Raw genomic sequence first — 23,433 nt, 5'->3', positions numbered from 1 at the left:
GGTAGTAAGAAATTCCCACTGGGAGAACAGTTTCCAAAACTGAAGCGGCTTCCCTGGGTAAATAAACCTATATTATTATTTTTGACAAAAAAATTCAAGGAATACCATCTGACAGAGCCATCAGAAACCAGAGAGAAAATCTCTCACTTTGCCCCTTTAAAAAGGAAAGTGGTGTAATTTGAACATTTGTATTATGATTATTTAAAGTATGGAAATGGAATTTGCAACATGTATGTCTGAAATTATGAGAATAAAATGAACTATTTTCTATATGCCAACATTATTTTTGGTTGGGGGTCTATTTGTCAAGATGCTAAAAAAAAATCAAGTCTTATGAAAAAGGAAATAAAAATTTATAGCGATGTGTTGATCATAAAGAACATAAAAGAGCAACTCTCCAGCTTTTTAGTCATAATCCATATCCAATAGGTACTACTGCATTATGAACATAAAGATGAGGAATTCTCTGTTATTTCATGTAGAACAGCAAGAAAGAAAACATGTAAATAAATAAGGACAGGGATACAAGTAAATATTTTCACTTTTGTGACAATATATATTTTTCATGTGATATCACATTCCATACAATAACAAGCAGTATATAAATTTAATGCAACCAACAAAAAAGAGAAACAATTGTAAAGAAAACAAAAAACTTTCATCACATCAAACATAATATTCTCGCAACTACGATGGAATACAGATAGACAATGGTTTTCTATACAGTTGATGCTAATTACAGGGGAGTTGTTGAAATTAAACCAACAATTTGACTACAAAAATATGACTACATGTAGATAACTTTCCAATTACAAGAATAATTTGTTTTCATAATGCTAATTGTATAATTTATCCTATCTTCATGATTTTTGAGAAAATGATCTTACATCGTATCTAAACCAAAAAATTACACTTATAGATAAAAGAAATTAAATCAAAAGGATTTACTGGCAAGTTGTACTTGACTTTTTACTTTGAAGTTCATGTAACTCATTCAAATTAAAAAATAAAACATAAAAACAAGTCTAAATTAAAAATCTATTGAAAACATGCATTTTGGGTATTACAATGTCACAATGACAAAAAAAGAAAAAGGGAATGGCATAACGTGTAAGCTCATGTTCAAAGTATGATATTTTTTCTATTTTAATACATTTTCCAGTGATGTTCTTACGATGTACTAATATCTTTTTACATATATTTGTGCTGCCATGCAATGCTTTGCTTCTACAAGTATAACAGTATACAGAAATATACAAGGTTTCTTGGCATTCGACACAAAAACAATTCAATAATGGCTGAAACGTATATGTACTTCACATTTATCGTATAACAACTGTACGAATGCACACATTTGCAATAATACAACAAATCAGAATACAACTACCACTGTATATAACTCTTTTTTTTTCCATTGAACAGAGAAAATTAGCAAACCACTTCTTTTTCTATAGAATTTAGAAATAAAATTAGCAAACCACTTTTTATACATCAAACATAAAAACAATTCACTTTCAAACATATTACAAAAGCCCATGCACATGATATATAACTTTTTCATGACCAAATATTGAAATAAATTCTCAAATTAAATACCTTGCAAATATTTTTGTCAATATTCAATAACACATTGCAATAATCAATTCAGTAAACCTTTTTCACTGCTATATCATATCTCACGTATGATGAACTTTTTTTTACAAGTACATGGCGACTAGATTACAAAGATTGGCATATCTACAAAATATTATACATATAATTCTTTGGAAAATATACAGTTGTAGCATTACAATACATATATTTACAAACATACATCACATGTTAGAAACCAAACTGGGGAGAATTTCATAAAACATGGTTGGTGGTTTTCACTGACTGTTATAAGCTACTGAAATCCTAGTATCTGATTGGATGAGAGCAATTGAGCGAGTGAAAATCACTGACAAGATGATTTGTGAAACACTCCCCAGGTATACTAAACCTTGTTAGAAAAAAACATGTTTCATTGCATTCAATGGCCAAATACACGTATAAAGCAGCCTGAACTTTGTTCTAGAAAACCCCACTATACACGTATCCATGCCACCTATATTACATGTTTATATTAACATAAAATCAACTTACTATGTTGAATTATCAGTTAATAGGGGGAGGGAATATACTGTTAATAAATTTTGACACTTTTGGTTGGCCATTACTTAAGACCGAGGTCTAGTTTAAACCAGAGTTAGGAATATGGGCCTATGTGGTGACCGAATCCTGAAGTCAAAAAGGGTAAACAAATGTTTAGAGTATGTATATACATGTACAGCTTGCAAAATAATTATTAGACCATGTTGTATGGGAGTTTCGTAGAAAAGTGATCTGATAATTATTTCCCAATCATCAGGTTAGCATACCATCATGTATACACATTCCACTCCCTAGGGAACGATCCAAACTGGTGCCTATATGTGCTCAAAACCAAGCAAACTACATATGAATAAAGTAGAGGTTTCATGGTACAACATGGATATATTGTATGTGTTAGGTCTTGGAAGTATGTAAGTCCGTTATATGATGTAACGTGAAGTTTTTACACTGACTCATTCACCACCATGAAGATCATCACCCGGGTAGGGAGTTTTAAAAAATCGGTTAATACCTTGAAGATTATATCATGCCAGGGAAAGATGTTTACTTTTGGGATATATCTACCCTTTCAGCTCTATATGTATGTAGATTTTAATCGACACTCCCTTCCAAACTCAAACCAATGCATTTGTATGTTTCTGGTGGTTTCATGGAGGACTAACCAAAATTAATTTGAAATGTTAATAAATTCTGATCATGCTACGATTAAACAGAAAATCTGAAGAATCATTTAGGCTATCTTTAGCCTGAGTTCATAATTTCATTCAATTTTGATTTCATTTGCAATCCTGCTACATCTCAAAATAGAATTATTTACACTAAAACTAAGCAGGTGCTAGACAAAAATGTTTTTGATCAAACTGTACAGCTGCAGACGTACACTGAGCTCATGTCCTACCAATACTACAGAACATTGTGCTCCAGACATACCAACAAAACCAACTCCAGAACAATCAAATCTATTACATTATGACCAATGACATACCATCAGCCATTGTGGAATCTCTTTCGTTGGTATGACTGAAGCATTATACACAAAGACAGATGAAACATACATGATCACATTACAATAACAGATGGAGCAAGCGATACGTTTGCTCTAGCAGAGAGTGAGAATTTGGTCCTGAGTTTCGATCAGCTTGACTGAGATGTTGTTGGAAGATACGAGTTAAACATGCAGCAAGACACCTCAGATCCTAGACGTGTGGTGGGTTGGTGACGGACACATAGATAGATTAAGAGACTGCTGCGGAGGACGAATGCGGGCGGAAATTGACAGAGCAGCTGCGACAACATTCATCCATGTGCTTTGAGTATGATGTGTGATTAATGATTAAACAGGCAGTAATGTTATCTTTTTTAAGCAACACATGAAGGTGAGGAATCTCCCACCTACGATGTCAGCCGTTATCTCCTGCAGGCCTCTCTTTATGTATTATATATATATAATTCAATATTAACAGCCAGCAGGGAGCACCTCCAGTCCCACGCATTCATTTTCCTGTCAGTTGTGCTCCATGCGCGATCAGCATATACAGCACCAGCAAGAAGCGTTTAAGGGAGCATCTTCCTACAGCTGACTCCTCCATCATGCCAGTGCATACATCTACCCTCAAAACCCCATAATAATGTCTTTTTTCAAGGGATAGTCCATGCCTCTACACATTCTGAGTGATGTACATGTAGCACGAATAGCGCCCCCAAGAGGCATAAATGTTGCAGTGACAGAACGATGCGAAGAATAACTCACTTCCATTTGTGTTCCCAATGGCCGGCCAGGGCAAGTTTCTTTTTGTTTGTTTGGGGAGCATAGTTCAGATCCTGCATGGATACAAAGAAAATAAAGAAATATGCAAATTAAGTTATAAATCTTTCATGCTGACTTAATCCCAATATTTTACAAGTTTTCAATGATTCAATAATCCTAAGATTAGAAAAATGATATATATTATTCCAGTCCAACTTGTGTTTAATTTGCAATTGATGTGATCTTCTTTCAATTAATTCTACCCTCAGCAAAATGACACATTGGCTTGCTGTAGTTCCAAACTCAGAATGCTCAACATCATAGAATAACAGATAGATTTATCTGGCATTATGAATACAGGCCCATTTCATAAACAAGAAAGTTGCAAGTTCTACATGGAACTTCGGTACCTGATATATCATAAACTATCCCCCAAAATACCCTGTGCGATAAATTTTAATATATCAAGATCACTTCCCAATCGATTCACAAGAGCACCATTTTATAAAGATTGAGATTAATGACACACCCTTTGTTTCTCATTGGATAAGAAGCAACGTTACTATGTTAACTGTCATGGTATTGCAACTTGTCATCGATGACAATTCAAATGAAACTAGACCCACAAGTACTGTATGTAGCCTTGTGATGATAACACAGATCACCCAATACTATACCCACAATCTGGAACACAATACACAAATTATTGTTATGTTATGACTGGCATGGTTGCACACTTACAAGTACAAAGAAATAAACAAAAATAATAAGGATTACAGCATGCAACACAAATAGAACACTTAATCACATGGCACCATATTAAAATATTTATTTTTACAATTAGTCACTTATTGTGGACCCACATATTAATTAAGAATTTATTTACCCCGATGTATCTTAATTTTAGTTTAATAATGTATATCAAGATCTATTTACATGTAGAGTAAGTGTAGGTGTAAAACAATCATTGTTATATTTTCTACACAACTATACTTGTCAGCTATTGTAATATTGAAAAACTAAATTAAGTTGAAAAGATGGCAAATCAAATTTAAAAATTTTCCAATCAATTCAGGAGAGCACCATTTTATAAAACCTTCAGAAGTTACATGTATATCAAATTTAAAACCAAAACAAAATGATTTAGATTCTATCAACACATTTCAAATTTGTAAATATAAAAATATTATTAAATATTACTGTAGAAATTTCTTGCACAGAATCAAATTTGATCACAAAAATAAATGGTAGGATTAATTAGCCTCTAAATTCAATTATTGAGCAAAATCATTCAAGATTTTATTCATTATTTCCGTGTATAAAAAAGTTATCCAGATTACCGAACTGATAAACATTCAAGTTTTTTATTTTGATTACTGCTCAACACTTGAAATTTCATGATCCAGCTACAATAGATAAAAATGATCTCTTCATTGGTACAGTCAATGTGTTAAATCGTTAATCCATCATTATTTTATGCCACAAACTAGATAACTGAACAACCCACAACTTTACAAATCAAATAAAAATCACATTACTGAAAAAAAGCATGCATGCAAACTGGGACCATACTGTGTATTACACAGTAGGACAAATGTAGGACAAATGTCATAAACAAAGGTAAAAATAAATATTTCGGATGGAAAAAGACCCATCCTTGAACTGGCGACATATACGTTGCATGCAGACTGAACAGAAAGCAAAGTTAAAATGATAAACATACACTCTATACTTTTCAGACTTTTGGTGACTGAATATGAAATATGTTAACTTAATATAAGAAATAAATCAAAGGAGGCTCATAAGACATCTTTAACTGGAATATCTATCTTGGTTTCTTTTGGAAACTTAATATTTATTTGATTTTCACTTTGAATTCCGATCATTAAATTCATCAATGCATCAGTTTAATTTAATTTTTCAAAAACAAGGTTCACATTTATGAATATATTGCAATGCATGGGAAAAATGTATTTTCTGTTCATAAAAATAGTTCTTTAAAGAACAAACTTTTTCTTTAGAAAATGCTCAACACAATTGTATGTATTCTTCTTGAATATTTTTTTAATCATTACATTGCTTGATTATTGTCAAGGGAAAAAAATATGTGTCCAAAAAAATGTTTAATGTAAGTTGGATGAAGTGCATGATACAGTTAATATTGATTGTCACATAGAAAGCTACATGTACATGAATGGCACAATGAGATTGTCTCCCACAGACCTACAGTTACTAGAATGCTCACTTCTTCCCTGTTTGAAGCCAAAATAGCAGCCATTTTGGATATATAATACTAAAACTGAATGAAATTTACATTTCCATGCCTTTCGATGGTACATCATGAAGATGAATATAAATGGCACAAAGCACAGATAAAATTTGCAGATTTGATCTTTTAGAGGGGGATGGCACCATTTTGTGTAAATAGATCTCAAAGTAATCCAAAATGGCTGCCTTAAATGCTGACCTCATCCATCAGTACAAGTGGGCATTCTAGTAGTGTTATATCTCTGTGGATTACAAAAGAGCACGATTAATGTACGTGCCTGGGTCCTTGCTTGCAACTATAGCTGATCATTGTAAAAATCCATAATCCATTTGCTTTACTGCGGGGATAAGAGAATGTACATATTATCTATCAGTCGGTCATATCAAATCATTGGAAAATATACATTATACTGAATTAGAATCGCATTCCAATGGGTTAAGGCAGAAGAATATGATGCAAATAACCCCAAAATTATTTTTAAAATGCTTCATGGATTAACGTAGAATGAAACGCATTTGATGATTTCAATTTTGCTGCATGAGTATTTTTTTTAAAGGATTCTGTTGCTAAATGTTCTTTGGCGAGATGCAATGCAATTCCTAATAAGTGCAAACATTTATTTGAGAAAACATTCAGATATTCTTCAAAAAGCAGCTCAACGTTAGCTCATACAAGATCTGTTGCTATAAAATCTACAAAATAAATTATTAATGATTCTCATTCTAAAATAATCATGTGGGACACTGAAGGCATCTCTTCATTTGACAAGTTGAAAGTTCAAAATTAAAGTTTCTTATCAAGAATAAACAAATACAATTTTATTGACCAAGTTGATACAAGAGCAATTTTGTCTAGGCAGTGATTGACTTTTCTACCCCCCCTTACCCCCAAAGAAAAAAAATCCTTTAAACTACGCCAAAGTGTTGATTTCATAAAGACTTGCAATGTACCCTGGTACTACCCCTATATGGTAAGTTTGCTATTATTGTAGAGTGGAAAGCTTGATTACGATTGGCTGCTAAGCCATGTTCCAATAATGGCAAAGGTATCATAAGTGTAACTCTTTATGAAACAGACACAAGTGTTTGTTCACCACCAATTCACCTGTCACGACCCAAGGGTAATAGAAGAACTCACCTTATAAACCTGCTTGGCTGTCACCCCAGACACCGAGGTCTTCCTGGGCGACGTCTGGACTGAGGAGGCTGCCGATGACGAGGCCGGAGGAGACTTGGGCGGGGCCTCTTCGCAGAGCGATTTGGAGGTGCTCATCTTCCTTGTTTGCTGTTCTCGACGGAACGCCTCTTCCTTCTCACGCTGGGCTGCAATCTCCAGCTCCATCAAGGAGCGTCTTGGTTTCTTCTCAAGTTTTTCTGCAAGAAGAAGTCACCAGTTTAGTTTGTGAAACACACTTTGCAGATTGATGCAAACCTCTCATATGTTGATAGCTTTTCCTAGAACGCTTACATAAGCAACTGATGTACAATTACTTGCCAAAAGTAGGTTCCTCCTAAATCAAATAGCATAAGTTTTTAACTAAAACATTTTGAAGAAACCTTTTTGGTCATATTTTTTTTTATACTTATCAACCAACTTTAACGTACAATACAGCATTGATTTGATTGGCAAATATGTGGAATATATCAGTTATCTACAGCTAAGTTGGCTTTCTAAGATGGATAATGAACAAAAAAAACAAATTTATTCACTGCTGTATAAATACAGAATGGAAAGCTTACCGATCTTCTTCTTCTCTAGTGTCTGTGATAGCTTGATTCCTTGCTGAACAATGCTGGTCTTCCTTGGTTTCCCTTCGGTTGGAGACGTTGCTTTGTTACCATCCACCATGATCACGTCAGGGACGTCACCTACGCTGTTGGTCGGTGAAACCCCAGATGAATCACCCTGTAAGAAGTTAAAGACAAAGAAAAGTAATGGTCATGTGATCATAAGATTTGGAAATGCGTCAAAATCTTTTTATTCAAATATATATATTGATCTACGCAACTATCACACATGAAAAAAAATATTGTCCAATATTGCAGCCAAGGTTTTGTTATGTTACAGCTTGATCTGTGTAGCTATGAGAATTTTCATTTAAATATTCCAGAATTTTCCAGGGGGGGGGGCGGCAAAAGATTTCTGAGCAAAAGGTCACCACCATTGAAGGTACTTTCCATTAAGATTCTGACAAGCCTAAAAAAAAATAATAATCAAATAAAAACACTCACAGAAAAAAGAAGTCTCGGGAGGGGGCACATGGCCCCTTTGCCCCCCCCCCCCCCCCCCTCCATTGCATCCACTGCTGACCATTCCTAGCCACACCTTTTCCCCCTTTTATTAAAAGAATACATATTTTCAGGTACTGAGAATGAAATATTCTGAGAAAACTGCATCAATTTCAGAGAAAGATGAGGTCTTTATGGTTGAATTTCATCGGAGCTCAAAATAGCAGGCAGGCATGCAAGTTGACAGGGGAAATGTGGTCGGATACAGGAGCAGGATGAGGCTGGGTTGGCGTTTTGTAGTTTGCAGGGTCTGTGATAAATTACAAGTTCTGTCTTCATTTCCGTTCCTACTTGTGATGCAATCTCAGGTCTGTGTAAGGACCTCGATCTGTTCACCTGTCAGATTTGTCTTTAAATAGCTTGATATGAACTGATTCATGATAAATTCATCTGTCCCAACTGCCCCATGGCCTATAACTCGTGGCACCATGATTCCTTTCTGATACCCTAGACTCAGTGCTGGGAATCTACATTGTAAATTACTATCAGAGTGGATCCAGCAAGATTCCAAAAAGGGGAAAGAGGAGGAAGGGGGAAGTTGGATATTTTTTTCTAATAAGCGAATGAAGGATTCTTACTCTAAAGCACAAAATTGCATTGATTTGCATCCCCAACAAAATTTTGACATAAAAAAGGGGGTTTACTCTCCAAATCGAGACAGAAATGAAAAGAACATGTACAATGTGCATTTGGGGGCAAAATGGAAAGGAGTCACATGCCTCCTGCATACATCTTCACCATCACCTTATGAAATCTTAAATCAGCCAAATTGTGACCATACCTTCATGTACACAACTACATGTATACGACTATTCACTTTTTTAATGCGGACTTTCAGGATTTGCCCTACAGGGTCAAAAGAAGCGATCAACATTTGTGCACACAGTACATGCATTTCATCTAAATTAGGTATCTATGCAATTGAAAGCGTACACTCAACCCAAGTCAACCCAATATTTGACACAAAGTTTTTTAAGACATAGTCTCTTAGACTGTGAAAAGGGAAAGTTACCCAGAATAAAAATTTAAACGATCTTCTCACCTCCTCCTTTATAGTTGAAAATATGCTTTTTAATTTGACAGTTGTCCATTCTGGTATGATTGTTAGTGGCTAATCATTTAAATAAATTGCACAATACAAGCATGAAACAGTGACAATGGATGGGTTAATAAATTTATGAGCATGCATGTCTATTTTCAAATGAAAAATGGAAATAACAAAAAGATAACCAAACTGACTACAACGTTGTGATGGAATAGAATACAGAATATAAAGCAATAGTGATACAAATTTTATTTTAGAGTAAAGCATATAGTTGCCACTATACTGACTATCAAGAAAGTATACACTAACTTTGAACTGTCTCTCTCGGAAAACCCTAACTTTTTCCCTTGATTGTATTTAGTATTAATTAATGTAATGTAATGATTAATGGCATTAATGTGCTGAAAATAAATGGAATGTTTACATAGACAAAATGTAAATACTGATTATTGCTTCATACAAGCATGAAAACTTTTTGTTAACACGCAAGATGAAGAATATGTGTAGAATATAGATGAAAGAATAGGTGCAAGACAGAAATATAAGGCTGGGATTACAATGTACCTCTTTGTCATAGTTTTCCATTCTCCTTGGGAAGGTTGCACTCTTGGAGAACTTCCCATCTGCCTTGGAACCCCTGAGAGCTTTCTGGTACTCCTTGTAGTTAGAACTGGCCTCTGGATCGGTGGGTGACAATGACATCTTTAACTCAGGAGTCTTTCCTGAGGACTTTCCTGTCTTGACCTTCAGGATGTCATCTCCTGCAGGAGTTGACGGTGTGGAACGACCCGACATATACCCGCTGCTTTGACTCGGTGAAGACCTTCCATCATCAGAGTCTCTTCTTAGCTCGGTGTCACGGACGATGTCCACAGCCTGATCGTCCAAACTTTCTGACGTCTCCGACTGCTGACTCTCATCTCTTGAGGAGGTGGATTCCGATCGTAGACGATCCCTGTCTTTTGAAATATCCAAGGTACGTTCTTTGTGTAGACGAAGATCCCTTTCAATCAAACTTTCCCTCTTGGTAGAACCATCATCAGAAGTTCCATCATACGAGTAGGTTGTGCTGCCTTCAATGCTGTCATCTAGGTTGTCCAGAGCATCACAAGACTTGTTGATACTCTTTGATTGGGATGGTCTAGATCTTTCTCCTTGGGATACTGGACGACTCTTGGTTTGTAGAGAACGTCTGCGTTGCTCTACTTCCGCAGCCTTTTGCTCCCAGAGAGAACGAACAGATTTCATGTTCAGCTTGGGTGCTACTTTTTCTGTCTCTGGATTTCCATTACTGGAGACTTTTCCTCCTGACTGGACAACATCTGGCATTTTCGGGCCACTATGCGATGACTGACTTCCTTCAGATTCAGCCTCTGACGTAGAATCTTCTCGGGCTCTGACTTTTCCTGAAAATGCATCTATTCGTTGCTTCTTCCGTTCCTCATATCTCTTTAAGCTGGCAGCTTGCGGCTCATCAAGGATAACAGCAGACTTGTCAATAGACTTCTGGAACTCATCTTGACCTTTCCATGTTGTTCTGGATACCTTCCTGACTCGTGTTGATGCAATGACATCGTCCTTTCCCATGCTTTTCTTTGTTTTGTCTTCCTCTGGGTCTTTGGCAAAGATTGCTTCAAGTTCTTCAGGAGATGTACCATCCAAGATAATGGGATCCTTCCCTGCACCTTTGTGTGCGTAGACAGGTGCCATGGGACCAGATTCCACCTTGGTCTCTTTTGTCGGGACAATGGGATCTACGTTATCTGTTGATACAGTGGCTGCATTCGATGATGTTGGTTTTGACAGTGTTTCAATAAGAGGAAGTTCAATGGTATCAAGTTCTTTAATGACTTTTGTGTCATCCTTGGTCAAATCTGGTCCTGCAACTGTTGGTAGTGCTTCTGCAGCACTGTCAAAGCTGGAGTAATTTCCAGATAGAGACAATGGTGACGTTGGTGACTTACGTTGGTAGGATGTGCTGATTTTGGGAAGGACACTTACCCTAGGTAGCGTATTAGAAAGAAAGGGCTTTGGGCCAGAAGTGCCCGACCCAAAAAAGCTGGGTCTGGCTCCAGACAAGTCTTTCCTTAGATCCCTTGGTTTCGGAACAGACATCTTACGTTGTCGACCTTCACTTGACTCCATGCTCTTGGTAACCTCAACCTCTGGTTTGCTTTCTTCAATAACCAAAGAGTCTGGTGTTTTCGTAAGCTCTTCCGTCTTATCAAATGTTCTTGATACCCCTACATCCGGACTGTCAACAAAATTTGAGCTTGCACTTGGAGTTTCTTTAATATCCTTCACTGGACTATCCTTCACTGGACTGTCTTTCACTTCATCTTCCACTTCCTTTGCTACTTCCACTGCACACAAGGGAACAGCAGTTTGGATTTCTACTTCTTTATCATTCTTAGCTTCATCTTTAGCAAGTCCATTGATTTCAGGATGCACACTGGCTGGAGTTTTAATGCTGACTGAGAAGTCCTCTTTTTCAGCTGGCTCATCGACAACATCAACATCAACCTTCTCTGGCCCAGTCTCCAAGGAAAGAACATTGTCTGACTCAACCGTGGTCTCAGGGGTTTCTAAAGCAGGCTCACTGATTTGAACCTCAACACAACTTTCATTTTGGCTTTCTCCTTCCTCCTCTGCTTGACTAGACACTTCATTCATTGAACTGATCAAAATCTTCTCCACAAATTTGGCCACTTCTCCCTCGTCTATTTCTTCTTCCTGCTCTGCCACGGGGGCAGCAGGTGCTTCAGTGTCTGTGGAAGGCAAAGTAGGTGCTGAGGACTGATCCCTCTTTTGCTCCTCCTCTACGACATCCTCCCAATTGAGGGAAATATCACTTTTCCGGGGCATATCAGGAAAGGGCAAGTCTGCATCAAGCTTAGACGTATCCGCCGCATTGTCCAAATTCCCCTCGGGTTCCAAAACGACCTCAGGTTCGGTCCTCTCGGTATCTACATCTGTAATTTTTATGACAGGCTCTTCTTCCCTTGCGTCTGCTGTAAATATAGGTTCATAATCATGCTCCTCTTCCTCCTGAACATGGAGGTCATCTCCAAAGATATCTTCTACTTCTTCTTTCTCTTTGTCCATCTTTTCATGTTCAGTATCATTGGTGTGGATTATGCTATTGTCATTCTGAAAAATGTCTTCCACCTCGACAAATTCTTTCTTCGTTACTGCATCCTCCTCCTCCATCAATCGTTCATTGTTCTCGAATTCGTCGTCTGTCTGAGTGACCTCTGCACTCGCATTCATGTCAAAGATGTCATCGTGGTCAGCAACATCCATGGTGTCGGTCCCGTTGGAATATACTTGGGGATCGGCAGTGGCGGCTTCCTCCATGACTGCAGATGTGCTAGCGCCTTTCTTGCTACTTGATGATTTGCCCTCCTCAAATTTAGGGACGTCTGGTATCTGGGTAAATGATAAAAATAAAATAGAAAAGATGACAATGTTGCTCTTGAAGTACAGTATGCAATAGTGAGTTTGTTGCCAAGAAAATATATTACACACTGGCTAATATGGATACTTAATCAAAAGAAACAAAAGGAATTTAATGAGTTAAATTCAATAAAAGCCTTTACCAGATACAGATATGGCATTGATCTCACATGAAAACCTTTTGTGACTTTACTTGACCTTTATTAACCTCAACAGGGCTGTATACCACCAGAGAAGACAGACAAGTCACATGTTGTCATGGCAATATCAATAAAATAAAGAGCAAATTCATAGGAACTGCATCCCCATGAGGAATGATTCACTATGAAACAAAACGCAGAGGTATGTGACGAACTGTAACATACAAGGAAGAGTCATGAAGCCCTACCACCATTAGCCACCGATTTGGTACGCCTGCAAATGTCAGAAGTTTTGAGGCAAATTGAGACATACTTTCTTATTTCATGGTTGTAATCCTATAAAAAAGCCTTTTTCATATAATACCAGGCTTTTTCATGAACATGGATCCTGCAAACTGGAATTATCAATTTGCTGAAGCCATCTTCATGAAATAGTCTGGCTCATGTATTCTGCAGAAGAGCAAGACTGTTTACTGAGGGCGGCAAAATAAAAGTTTTCGTTTGTCAAAAACGCTGCAGTTTCAGCTTTTTAATGACTTGATTCAAGAGATTGGAGACACATAAGAAGTGCTGATCAGTCTGACAACCAAATCTCACCAAGGCTAATGAGGATGTACCCTTCCCAAAGTTCCTGTTAACTCATTCTCTTTAATGGAAGTTGAATGTTAGCACTTAAATCCTTATAAAGTCGTTAAAGAAAATCAGAATGCTGGCCTAGAGAACAGAGACTGAAGTCATCTAGGTCAGGGTGAAGCGGATGAAGAGAGTCCTCGGAGGACCTGGGAAAGTAACTCCTGGAAGAAACCCTCTAAACCATCAAACCACTAAAAAGGAGAGAAACTCACCCCACTCTCATTTATAGCAAGTGACATGTATTTATAATTAGAAGCATCCCTATGAAATAAAATTATAAATCCCCACAATACATGTCCCAGGGGGTCATACAGTTCTTAGATGATTGTGATAGTTCAACTTCAAGCTGACCATAATGACACTCTGACAAACGTAGTAACAAGATAGAAGAACTTGATTAAGTGAAGGACATACTCATGGGGATATCATACAAAATTTAAATACACTTAAATCTTTCCCTTCTCCTCATGTACAGTGTAGTTTGACAATTATCGCAGGATGAGGGGTGTGTCACAAGTGTCTGCAGGGACTCAACAGGCTTCTGGAAGGAATCGCCTAAGTTCTTTAGGATGTTCACCAAGTTAAGCCTAGAGGGTGAAACCTATGGATAACTTGCCTCGGGACATTAATGAAATGTTAGGAGAGTCTTGGGAATTGGACTGGTTCCTGAACTTGAGGGCACTTAGGCGCCACAAAGGAGACTGGACCTACAGGATAGTACTCAAAATCAATGAATAGAGGAAATGACATGTTGGATGAATATTGTCATTTTCCTAATTGTAGGGCACTTCAAAATCATCCTCATTTAATGTGGTGTGTGATTGATATGTGGTTTTTACTGCCAAAGAACCTCAAAAATCAAGCTAAGAATATAGTCTGAACAGCCGGTATTGATGACACAGATTATATCAGCGATCTTTCAATCCTTCTTGAAATCAAATCATGAATTTCAATAGGCATATAATCAAAATCAATAATGCAGCAAAATAACTGACGCAAGACACATAATGATTGAAAATGACAGCAACGTGTCTCAAGCCTATGGCGTATCTATGGAAAATAGCACCATCTCATGTCTTTTTCCAACTTTTCATGTCTGAGGCAGAGGCGCTTTGTTTGTTTTTTTGCATTAAATAATGAAAATATGGATTCAAAATTTCAAAGTGTTCTTGGGGCCTTTTCTGTAGGCCCCACCCCTCCCTCAAGATGCCCAGTGTAACCACAATACCACATCTCTCTTGATCCAAGCAACGAGATGTATGCCACTGGCTAAAGCAACGACCTGGAACAACATTTGTGAATCTTATGGTGATTCAATACTTCATGCAATCACTATCGACATCTGTGGTCACTTGTTTTTTCATAGTACACCCACATGTGTCAATAAGACTATTTATAACTTCAAAGAAACAATGATTCCTCATTCAAAACCAGACCAATGTAATTACTAAACCTATTCTTAGTTCATCCACAACATCATACACACGCCAAGTTGAAATTCTCTCAAACTTCACCCAGTTGACAAAAATTGTGTTTCACGTGATTCATGAATTGTTTCATTAAACAAAGGAAATTGCCTGAAACATTCGGAAATAGACCCAAGTGACTTGCTCTTTTTCTCCTCTCAATATATTCATGCACTCAAATGCCATTACACAATAAAAGACTGAATAATTATAGTTTCCATGTATAATAACAGTGTCTATCAGGAAGTACGGAATACTACTGCCAAGAAAGAGTAATGAAAATATGAAACATTTCATGATCTTGCCAAGACATAATAAATTGCACTGACAAAAATAGCAATGATATTCTTCAACGGTGATTGGTTGACAATCAAGGGTATGAACTGAGGGCTTCTGCTCTTACTATCATCTTGAAGTGATACAATGATTCAGATAATCAGTAATCATCACTTTGTCATCAATATAGTCTTTTTGTTAAAGATATATCTGTCATTCTTTTCATGACCTCACAGTTACTGCAAAATGCACTCAAACAATTTTCTTTAAAAAATTATTCAATTAGTTTCATCTATGCTGGTAATCTATTTTGATAATGCACAGTTCAGAAAAGAAAACTTTCAGAGACACATTTTTTTTTAAATCGAGGGTTTTTTCTGACAAGAGATCCAAACTGTGACCTGTAAAATTGGCCAATCAAGTAAGACTATGACAAGTCCTGGACAAAACGTTACAAAAAATTGTTGACAAAAATATAATTTTAAATTTTTCTAAAACCCAAGAATAGAGGAAGTTTCCCAACCACAACCACATAGCAAACAGACCTCAAATAATGTTCTCAAAGGCACCTTTACGTCAGCCTGACTGCCGGACCTGGATGCCATCATGATTCAAACTTCTAATGGATCACACATTTAGCTCTAGGTGTCATTTAGAATTATTAAACCACTTTCTCATAATAATGCCTTTTTCTACATCTCCCTACAATGTTTTCAGAAAAAAATTGGATTCATTTTCAAATATGATTCGTTATACTTTTCTTTCAATAAATATTTGCAAGGATTATTTGCAAAATCGCACGCTATTTCACGAATAATCGCGCTAATTTGTACTATTAGGTGCAGACGCACTCGGGGTTATTTTTCACGGCGTCAGACCATAATGTATGGATGCCTCACTCGAGCAGGAATCGCTCTTTTTGCGATGGAGGAGACGGGGTTTCTTGAATCTCGAGATTAATCGCCAAGAGGGCCGATCGGGCTAAAATACCGAGTTTGAGCAGACTCGGGATGGTGCAGCACCGCCTTAGTAGTCTAAAAAAAGAAAAAAGTCAGACCATGATAGCGTGTTTTAAGAAATTTGCACCAGCAAACTAGCTCTTGATCGAGAGTGCTAAATGGGACATGGTTTAAGGTCTAACACTGCTAGGGAGTGGTACCAACTAGATTAGTGTGATCAGCAATTGAGCAAGTCATTGTGTAAGGCTAGACTGACAGAATAATGGGGACAGAAAAACCTGGAGTTACTGGTAAAGGCATAGCCTAAGGTCTACATGTGGATAAGTTGAGTATTGCCTAACAACATAAAATGGGGCAATTTGTCAGAGAATATCCAATTTCATTTACAAAATTCACAATTTCATAATGAATATTTATGCAAGAACTTATTACTCAATCATAATTAATACGCTGAACTTTTGTGGAAATCATAATTTAATCTAAAACATTATCCATTATAAAGTTCTTGTGATGGACAATCAATATCACACCTCTATCAAAAAATATTTATGTAGATGATACTTAATCTGTCATATACATGTAGGCCTTCTGTATGTATTTAATCAGAGTTTGACAGTTAATTAAACTCATTGCTGACTGGTTTTAAACAGCTATATAATACATTTTTGCAGTTTGGCAACAAAATAGAGTCAAGAAAATGAGAGGGAAAAAAAACACGAGGAAATCCCCCCATCCCCGGATGATGAGTCAATACCTGGGTTTCTGGGCTTCACTATTCTTAATCCAACAGAAACTAATTGTGGCTTCATTTGCCTGCTGTCATATCTCAGACTTTACAAGGGGTCTCAATGACTAAGATACATTGACTTATACCCCTTTCATAAACCCAATTATGCTGCTAATAGCAGCATAATTTGGTCGTAAAATCGGAGGAGGGCCAGAGTTATCCGCATTATTTTGATGCTGCAATTATCCGCATAATAGCAGCATCGGGACCAGATTTTGACTTTATGAACGCATTTCGAAAGTAATGCGGATAATTGCCATGAAGCGGTCACAAGGTCACCCTTTTCCAATGCAACCGCATCGGAAGGGGGTGTGTGCGGTTGCCATGACGATTATCCTCCTTTTTCAGGACGGGCGCTCGTAAAAATAGTGCGGATTAATTTCGGAGTTTATGAACGCAATTTTTATTGAATTATCCGCATTACTCTTAGGCGGCTAATTGGAGGATAGGTTCATGAAAGGGGTATAAGATATATGGACATTTACTTAGATTCTTTACCTAGATTTTAAATCTCTGGGTAATTATCTCCCTATTTAACTTTGATTTCAATGGGAAAAGAACATCACCTTAAATCGTTAACTACCCATGTAGTCTTAAAATTTACTAACTTGTCAATTTTTAGTGTTTTCTTACAACATTTATAATTGGGCTAAACAGGTAGTATAGCTTGAACCATTCCTAGGGAGTTTTTCCTGAAGCAAACAGTGATTTGATTTTTCACTGACTAATTTGTTCTGAGCCAATCAAATACAAGGATTTCAGTAGCTTACTATTATTATTTGTTTGGTGCCACCGGTGCCTGGGAGGCGAAAAGTGAACTGAATCACTATGACCCACAGGTCTCCCCTCCCAGTCAGTACAAATGATTTTATAGGGGGATGCAGGTGGACCACTACACCAGGAGTTCCACTCTACACTTACAAAAGCTGTCCGACAGTAAGAATCACAAACCATTTGTTTCCTGAAATGCTTTCTAATTTTCCAATAAAAAAGCACATGGCCAACATAATTTACACCAAACTTCTTTATTCATTTTTTCAATCGTTTGATCAAAAGGTGTGAATAACGAGACTAACACTTTAGTACAGAGGTCTATTTCAGGCCACACACTTTCTGACTGAACACCTTCCAGAATGCCCTTCATAGTAACCTCAAACCAAAGCTGAAGATTAAATGTACATGAAGATGCTGAGCTAAAGGTATTCTTGCATTAAGGTAAGTTAACTCCTCTTACTTCCCTTAAAAATATTGTTTACCCCTTTGCTACTGGTAGAAGCCGAGGAGCCCCTTGCAAAGGTCAAAGACCTGAACTCCCAAACTTCCTCACCAGACACCCTTGACATTGCAGTTCATAATGAGGACCAGAACACCTGTCAGGATCCCTTGATCTTGGTGTCTTGATCAGATAAGAAAAACTATATAACACCTAGAAGGGAAATAGCTCAAAATATCCCACCTTCCCCCATCCGATAGGCCTCTCAGGGGACATGTATATGTTACAGTTTACTGAAAAATAAATTTTGATTCTATGATATAATGTGACTAATACAGTATTATAAACAACATTAGGGGAAGGCGGGGTAAGTTGTGACAGTTTTTGCTTTTTGCATGTTAGAATTGATATGATTAATAATCTTGTCGAAATAAGTACCTTGCCGTGAAATTTAATTCTTCTGAAATATTTTCCACCTATATATAACTTTCTATCCCCACACTGAAAGTCATCGTGACCTTTGAAAAAAACGATGTCAAATGGCTCAACTTGCCCCATATATGGGGTAAGTTTGAGCCACCTTCTGGGGTAAGTTGAGCCACAAAAACTATGTAGGGGAAGGCGGGGTAAGTTGAGCATAGGGGCAAGTTGAGCCACCAGCCCCAGCCCAATAATGAATGAGTCAGAAATTGTGGTGGTGTCATGTATTGAAGACCCATAGCATAACCTCTAACCCCACCACATTGTTTTCAACTTTGAAACAAAAAGTAGTTTTTTAGAGGGAAAAATATGAATTTCAGCCAAAAAAGTAAAAAAGAGTGTGAAATAGATAAGTCCTTTATAAACACACACGTCTTTGAATATAATAAAGACATGATAACAACATTATTAGTCCAGGTATGGATCTTCATTCTTGTTATAGTCTTTTATATGATGGATGCATAATAAATGTGTGGATACAAAATTATCGCACTAAGTTCGGACTGGGGTAAGTTGAGCCAAACAGCATGGGGCAAGTTGAGCCATGGTAATTCTTATGGTAATGTATCTTGAAAAACAAACAAACCATAAAAATCGATTGAAATGCTGGCTGAAAGGAGCAAATTTACATGACTGCTCTTTTCCTTTTAAAGGATGTTAGTATTTATAGAGTATTAGCAAGTGAAAAGACTTTAAACAAAAAATTGACATGCTGGTTCTCCCCTAATACATTTTGTACATAGTTTTTGTGGCTCAACTTACCCCAGAAGGTGGCTCAAACTTACCCCATATATGGGGCAAGTTGAGCCATTTGACATCGTTTTTTTCAAAGGTCACGATGACTTTCAGTGTGGGGATAGAAAGTTATATATAGGTGGAAAATATTTCAGAAGAATAAAATTTCAAGGCAAGGTACTTATTTCGACAAGATTATTAATCATATCAATTCTAACATGCAAAAAGCAAAAACTGTCACAACTTACCCCGCCTTCCCCTACAAAATGTATGAGGGGAGAACCAGCATGTCAATTTTTTGTTTAAAGTCTCTTCACTTGCAAATTCTCTATAAATACTAACATCCTTTAAAAGGAAAAGAGCAGTCATGTAAATTTGCTCCTTTCAGCCAGCATTTCAATCGATTTTTATGGTTTGTTTGTTTCTTAAGATACATTACCATAGGAATTACCATGGCTCAACTTGCCCCATGCTGTTTGGCTCAACTTACCCCAGTCCGAACTTAGTGCAATAATTTTATATCCACACATTTATTATGCATCCATCATATAAAAGACTATGACAAGAATGAAGATCCATACCTTGACTAATAATGTTGTTATCATGTCTTTATTATATTTAAAGACATGTGTGTTTATAAAGCACTTACCTATTTCACACTCTTTTTTACTTTTTTGGCTGAAATTCATATTTTTCCCTCTAAAAAACTACTTTTTGTTTCAAAGTTTAAAACAATGTGGTGGGGTTAGGGGTTATGCTATGGGTCATCAATACATGACACCAACACAATGTCTGACTCATTCATTATTGGCCTGGGGCTGGTGGCTCAACTTGCCCCTATGCTCAACTTACCCCGCCTTCCCCTATAGGCTGTATACGAAGGTGAAATGTAACCAGACAGGAGATGCGAGCCCTGGAGATTGTTTTGTTTTATTCCTAGAAAATGCATAAAGTTCTTATGAAAATGGTTTTATTTATGCAGGGTAGCCATTATATTTGATATCAACTCCTCTTCCAGCTGGCCCTTCGTTAAATTATTTTTCATTTTTAGGTAATGGCATAGTCTTCAACTGATATATGTGAAGCACCTATCATGGAAAAAAAATAATCAATTTTCAAGTCTCTAGTTTAACTTTACCATGGGTAAGAGGCCCTCTATAAAATACATTAACATTGACAAGGAAAATCCTGAATTTGAATCTTAATCCTTTGAATAGAATGAAATGATAATAATAATAATAGCGACATCTTATTGAGCGCATACACCGTCCAGAGACAATGATATAATTTTACACTCGGAGATGAAAAGTAAAAAAAAAATTGTATTTAGGAAAAATCATGTCAAAGCCCTTCAGCACACTAACTTGTATTGCGTGATCAAATTATGATTCATTATCATGTGACAAACACATTTCGCACCTCTTTTATAAAAAGGAGGAAGTGGTTTTTAATATCAATAAAACAGCCACTGCAGTTATTACTAGCAATTAATCAAACAATTTGTCCCCCATCTTAACCAAAGTGTTTACTCATTTGCAATAAATGTGAAAAAGGGGAGCCTAAACATGTACACACAGTAGCTAGATCCACCTCCTAGCTAGATATATACAAAATAACTTTAACAATAAGATCCTATTTCTTCATCATTTGGGTTCCTAATCATATGAAATAATTTCTGCAATACAGAATTTAACCTCAACCCAACCATTACAAAGCAAAACCACATCAATATTTGTATTCCACTGCCAATGACAGATTGAGCTAATTGCCAAGTTAGCCTAGAAATCAAATACCATGTCACAATTGTCGATAATCAAACACTTCCGATTCCAACCTCCACACTCTCCCCATACATTTGCATACTCCCATTCCTCTAGCTCCCTCGCTTGTTCAAATAGGGTCATGCCAATCTTGAAAGCTGGACTATTCTCAAGGACGTTACAGGGATATTTGCTTGATGAAATGACGTCCAATGGCCCAACCGCACTCTTTTTCGTTCCAACAGTGGAAGTGTATCCAAGTAATGTAGAAGGTATTTCCATGGATACTAAGTGACAAAAGGAGTACACTGCTGGTAAATTTAGAAATATTTCAAACCTCAATTTTTCAGATAAACACAAAGGTCAATTTTTTTTTCGTAGTTTTTGCAAGATGATCATGGTGGGGGAAACAGTGAGAGATATGAATGCAAGGGATACTTCAAAAAACTTCCATTAAGGAAATGAAAATCCAATACCACAAAAAATACAAATGGACTCTAACTGCTGAAGAATACGAGTTCAAAATGAGTGCAAAAACTTACATCATTATGAGGGGAAAATGACATCAAGTTCAATTCATAATTGTTCTCATTATAATATGATAATCAGGTTTGGTATGGGGACAAAATTATGTTTATACTACTACAAAAAAAACCTTCAATTATCACAAGAGAACATAGCTTTAGAATGAAATAAGTTGGGTTACATATCTGGAATAATTTTGGAGGTTTTTAAGAAAGCATGAGCGAGTTTGAGAAAAGTAAAGGTGGCACCTGGGATCTCCAAGGATCGATATTAGGAGGAAACAGAGCTATGATAAATACCTGATATCAAAGTAATATCAGCTACAAATGTAAGAAAGCTGTAAGATTTCTCAGGTAGACAGTGATTACAGCGTTGGATTTAATTAATGCAGCATCAGACTGATTGTCAACAGGAAATGTTACACAAATAGTACATCCGAGAGAATCGTGGGATAGATATGGATAAATACCATTGATTCATCTTCCCGTCCCCATCTTACAATCATCCATCTGTCTCCATTTCTGTCAGTATGTCTGTCTGTCTCAATTTGTTATGAGGGAGTTTTCACTCAATAGGTGGTTTCAGACCGCCTCGAAGTTCATCAGTTCCAGGTATTCTCTGAAGGGGAAATTTACCCCAATCAGAAAATACCAGGTATTTTGGTAATGCTAAAGCAAACTACGCGTAATTTCCCCGAAAGAAAATACTCGCTAAATTGTAGGTACTTGGCGAAATTACGAGAACTTTCGCAGGGATTTTTCCAAGGTCGCAGGTAATTTGGCGATTTGAAAGCAAATTACAGGAACTTTTAGCCCAGCATGTCGTTGGGCGCGGCGCCGTGGGTGGCTGCTGGGCTAGTGATTTTGAATCTCGCACCTTGCCTGCTTATCAGACCATACTGCGCATGCTCGTAAGTTCAGGAACTTACCCCAAAGGGTATGTTTCAGGGCGGTGTGAATGCAGGAATAATTAATGGTATTTTTCAGCCTAAAAAAAAAAAGTTCTCGTAATTTAACAGGGATTCTTGTGATCGAGGCGGTTTGAAACCACCTAATGGCATTCAAAGGACTCAAGAACAGAGTAAATGTATTGTCAAAGACCCATCAAATGACAAAGAACAACTAAGAAGTCTTTGTCAAAAATTGATGAACAGAAACAGCGATTTCATCCCAAGTTCCAGATATAAAAAAAAATTAAAATGTGTTATTTGTCCACAATCACGGACTCAACAGCTTTTTTACATATTTGACAACAAGGACCACCTTGACTGAACCATATTGTATTAAACTATGAAAATACTTACCTGATTTTCTTATTTACGAGATAACTCATACATCTACTTGATTTGCTAGTTCAGCCCTCTGGACTGCCATACCCGAATAGAACTCCCAAGGATTTAAAAAGCGCGAGCGCGCCCTCTCCCGTTCAGGCTTACTACCCATGATCACCGCGCAATTAGCGTCCATCTTCCTCACCTTTCGCAAGCCCATACGTTGAAACATGTTGCTACGCAAGGCGGAG

At 37.0% G+C, this 23,433-nt stretch overlaps 1 protein-coding gene across 2 annotated transcripts; it reads right to left on the bottom strand.

Annotated features, from left to right (window-relative positions):
- Positions 1-547: 547 nt before the first annotated feature.
- On the bottom strand, positions 548-12,939 carry LOC121424450. 2 transcript variants are annotated; one of them, XR_005971382.1, is made up of 5 exons: positions 10,047-12,939; positions 7,889-8,054; positions 7,287-7,522; positions 6,427-6,486; positions 3,929-3,954 (listed from the first exon to the last, which is right to left on the bottom strand). XR_005971382.1 is itself a non-coding variant. In XM_041620139.1 (4 exons), the coding sequence occupies exons 1-4, from the start codon at positions 12,837-12,839 to the stop codon at positions 3,880-3,882; spliced, it is 3,270 nt and encodes a 1,089-aa protein (XP_041476073.1). In that variant the 5' UTR covers positions 12,840-12,939; the 3' UTR covers positions 548-3,879. The 2 variants fall into 2 exon arrangements, 1 of the variants encoding a protein (XP_041476073.1); XM_041620139.1 differs by lacking the exon at positions 6,427-6,486 and having other exon boundaries at positions 548-3,954.
- Positions 12,940-23,433: the final 10,494 nt, after the last annotated feature.

This window comes from Lytechinus variegatus, chromosome 11 (genome assembly GCF_018143015.1).
Source record: "Lytechinus variegatus isolate NC3 chromosome 11, Lvar_3.0, whole genome shotgun sequence".
Lineage (NCBI taxonomy): Eukaryota > Metazoa > Echinodermata > Echinoidea > Temnopleuroida > Toxopneustidae > Lytechinus > Lytechinus variegatus.
The sequence above is the reverse complement of the archived record's forward strand: the minus strand, read 5'-3'. Positions and strand labels throughout refer to the sequence as shown.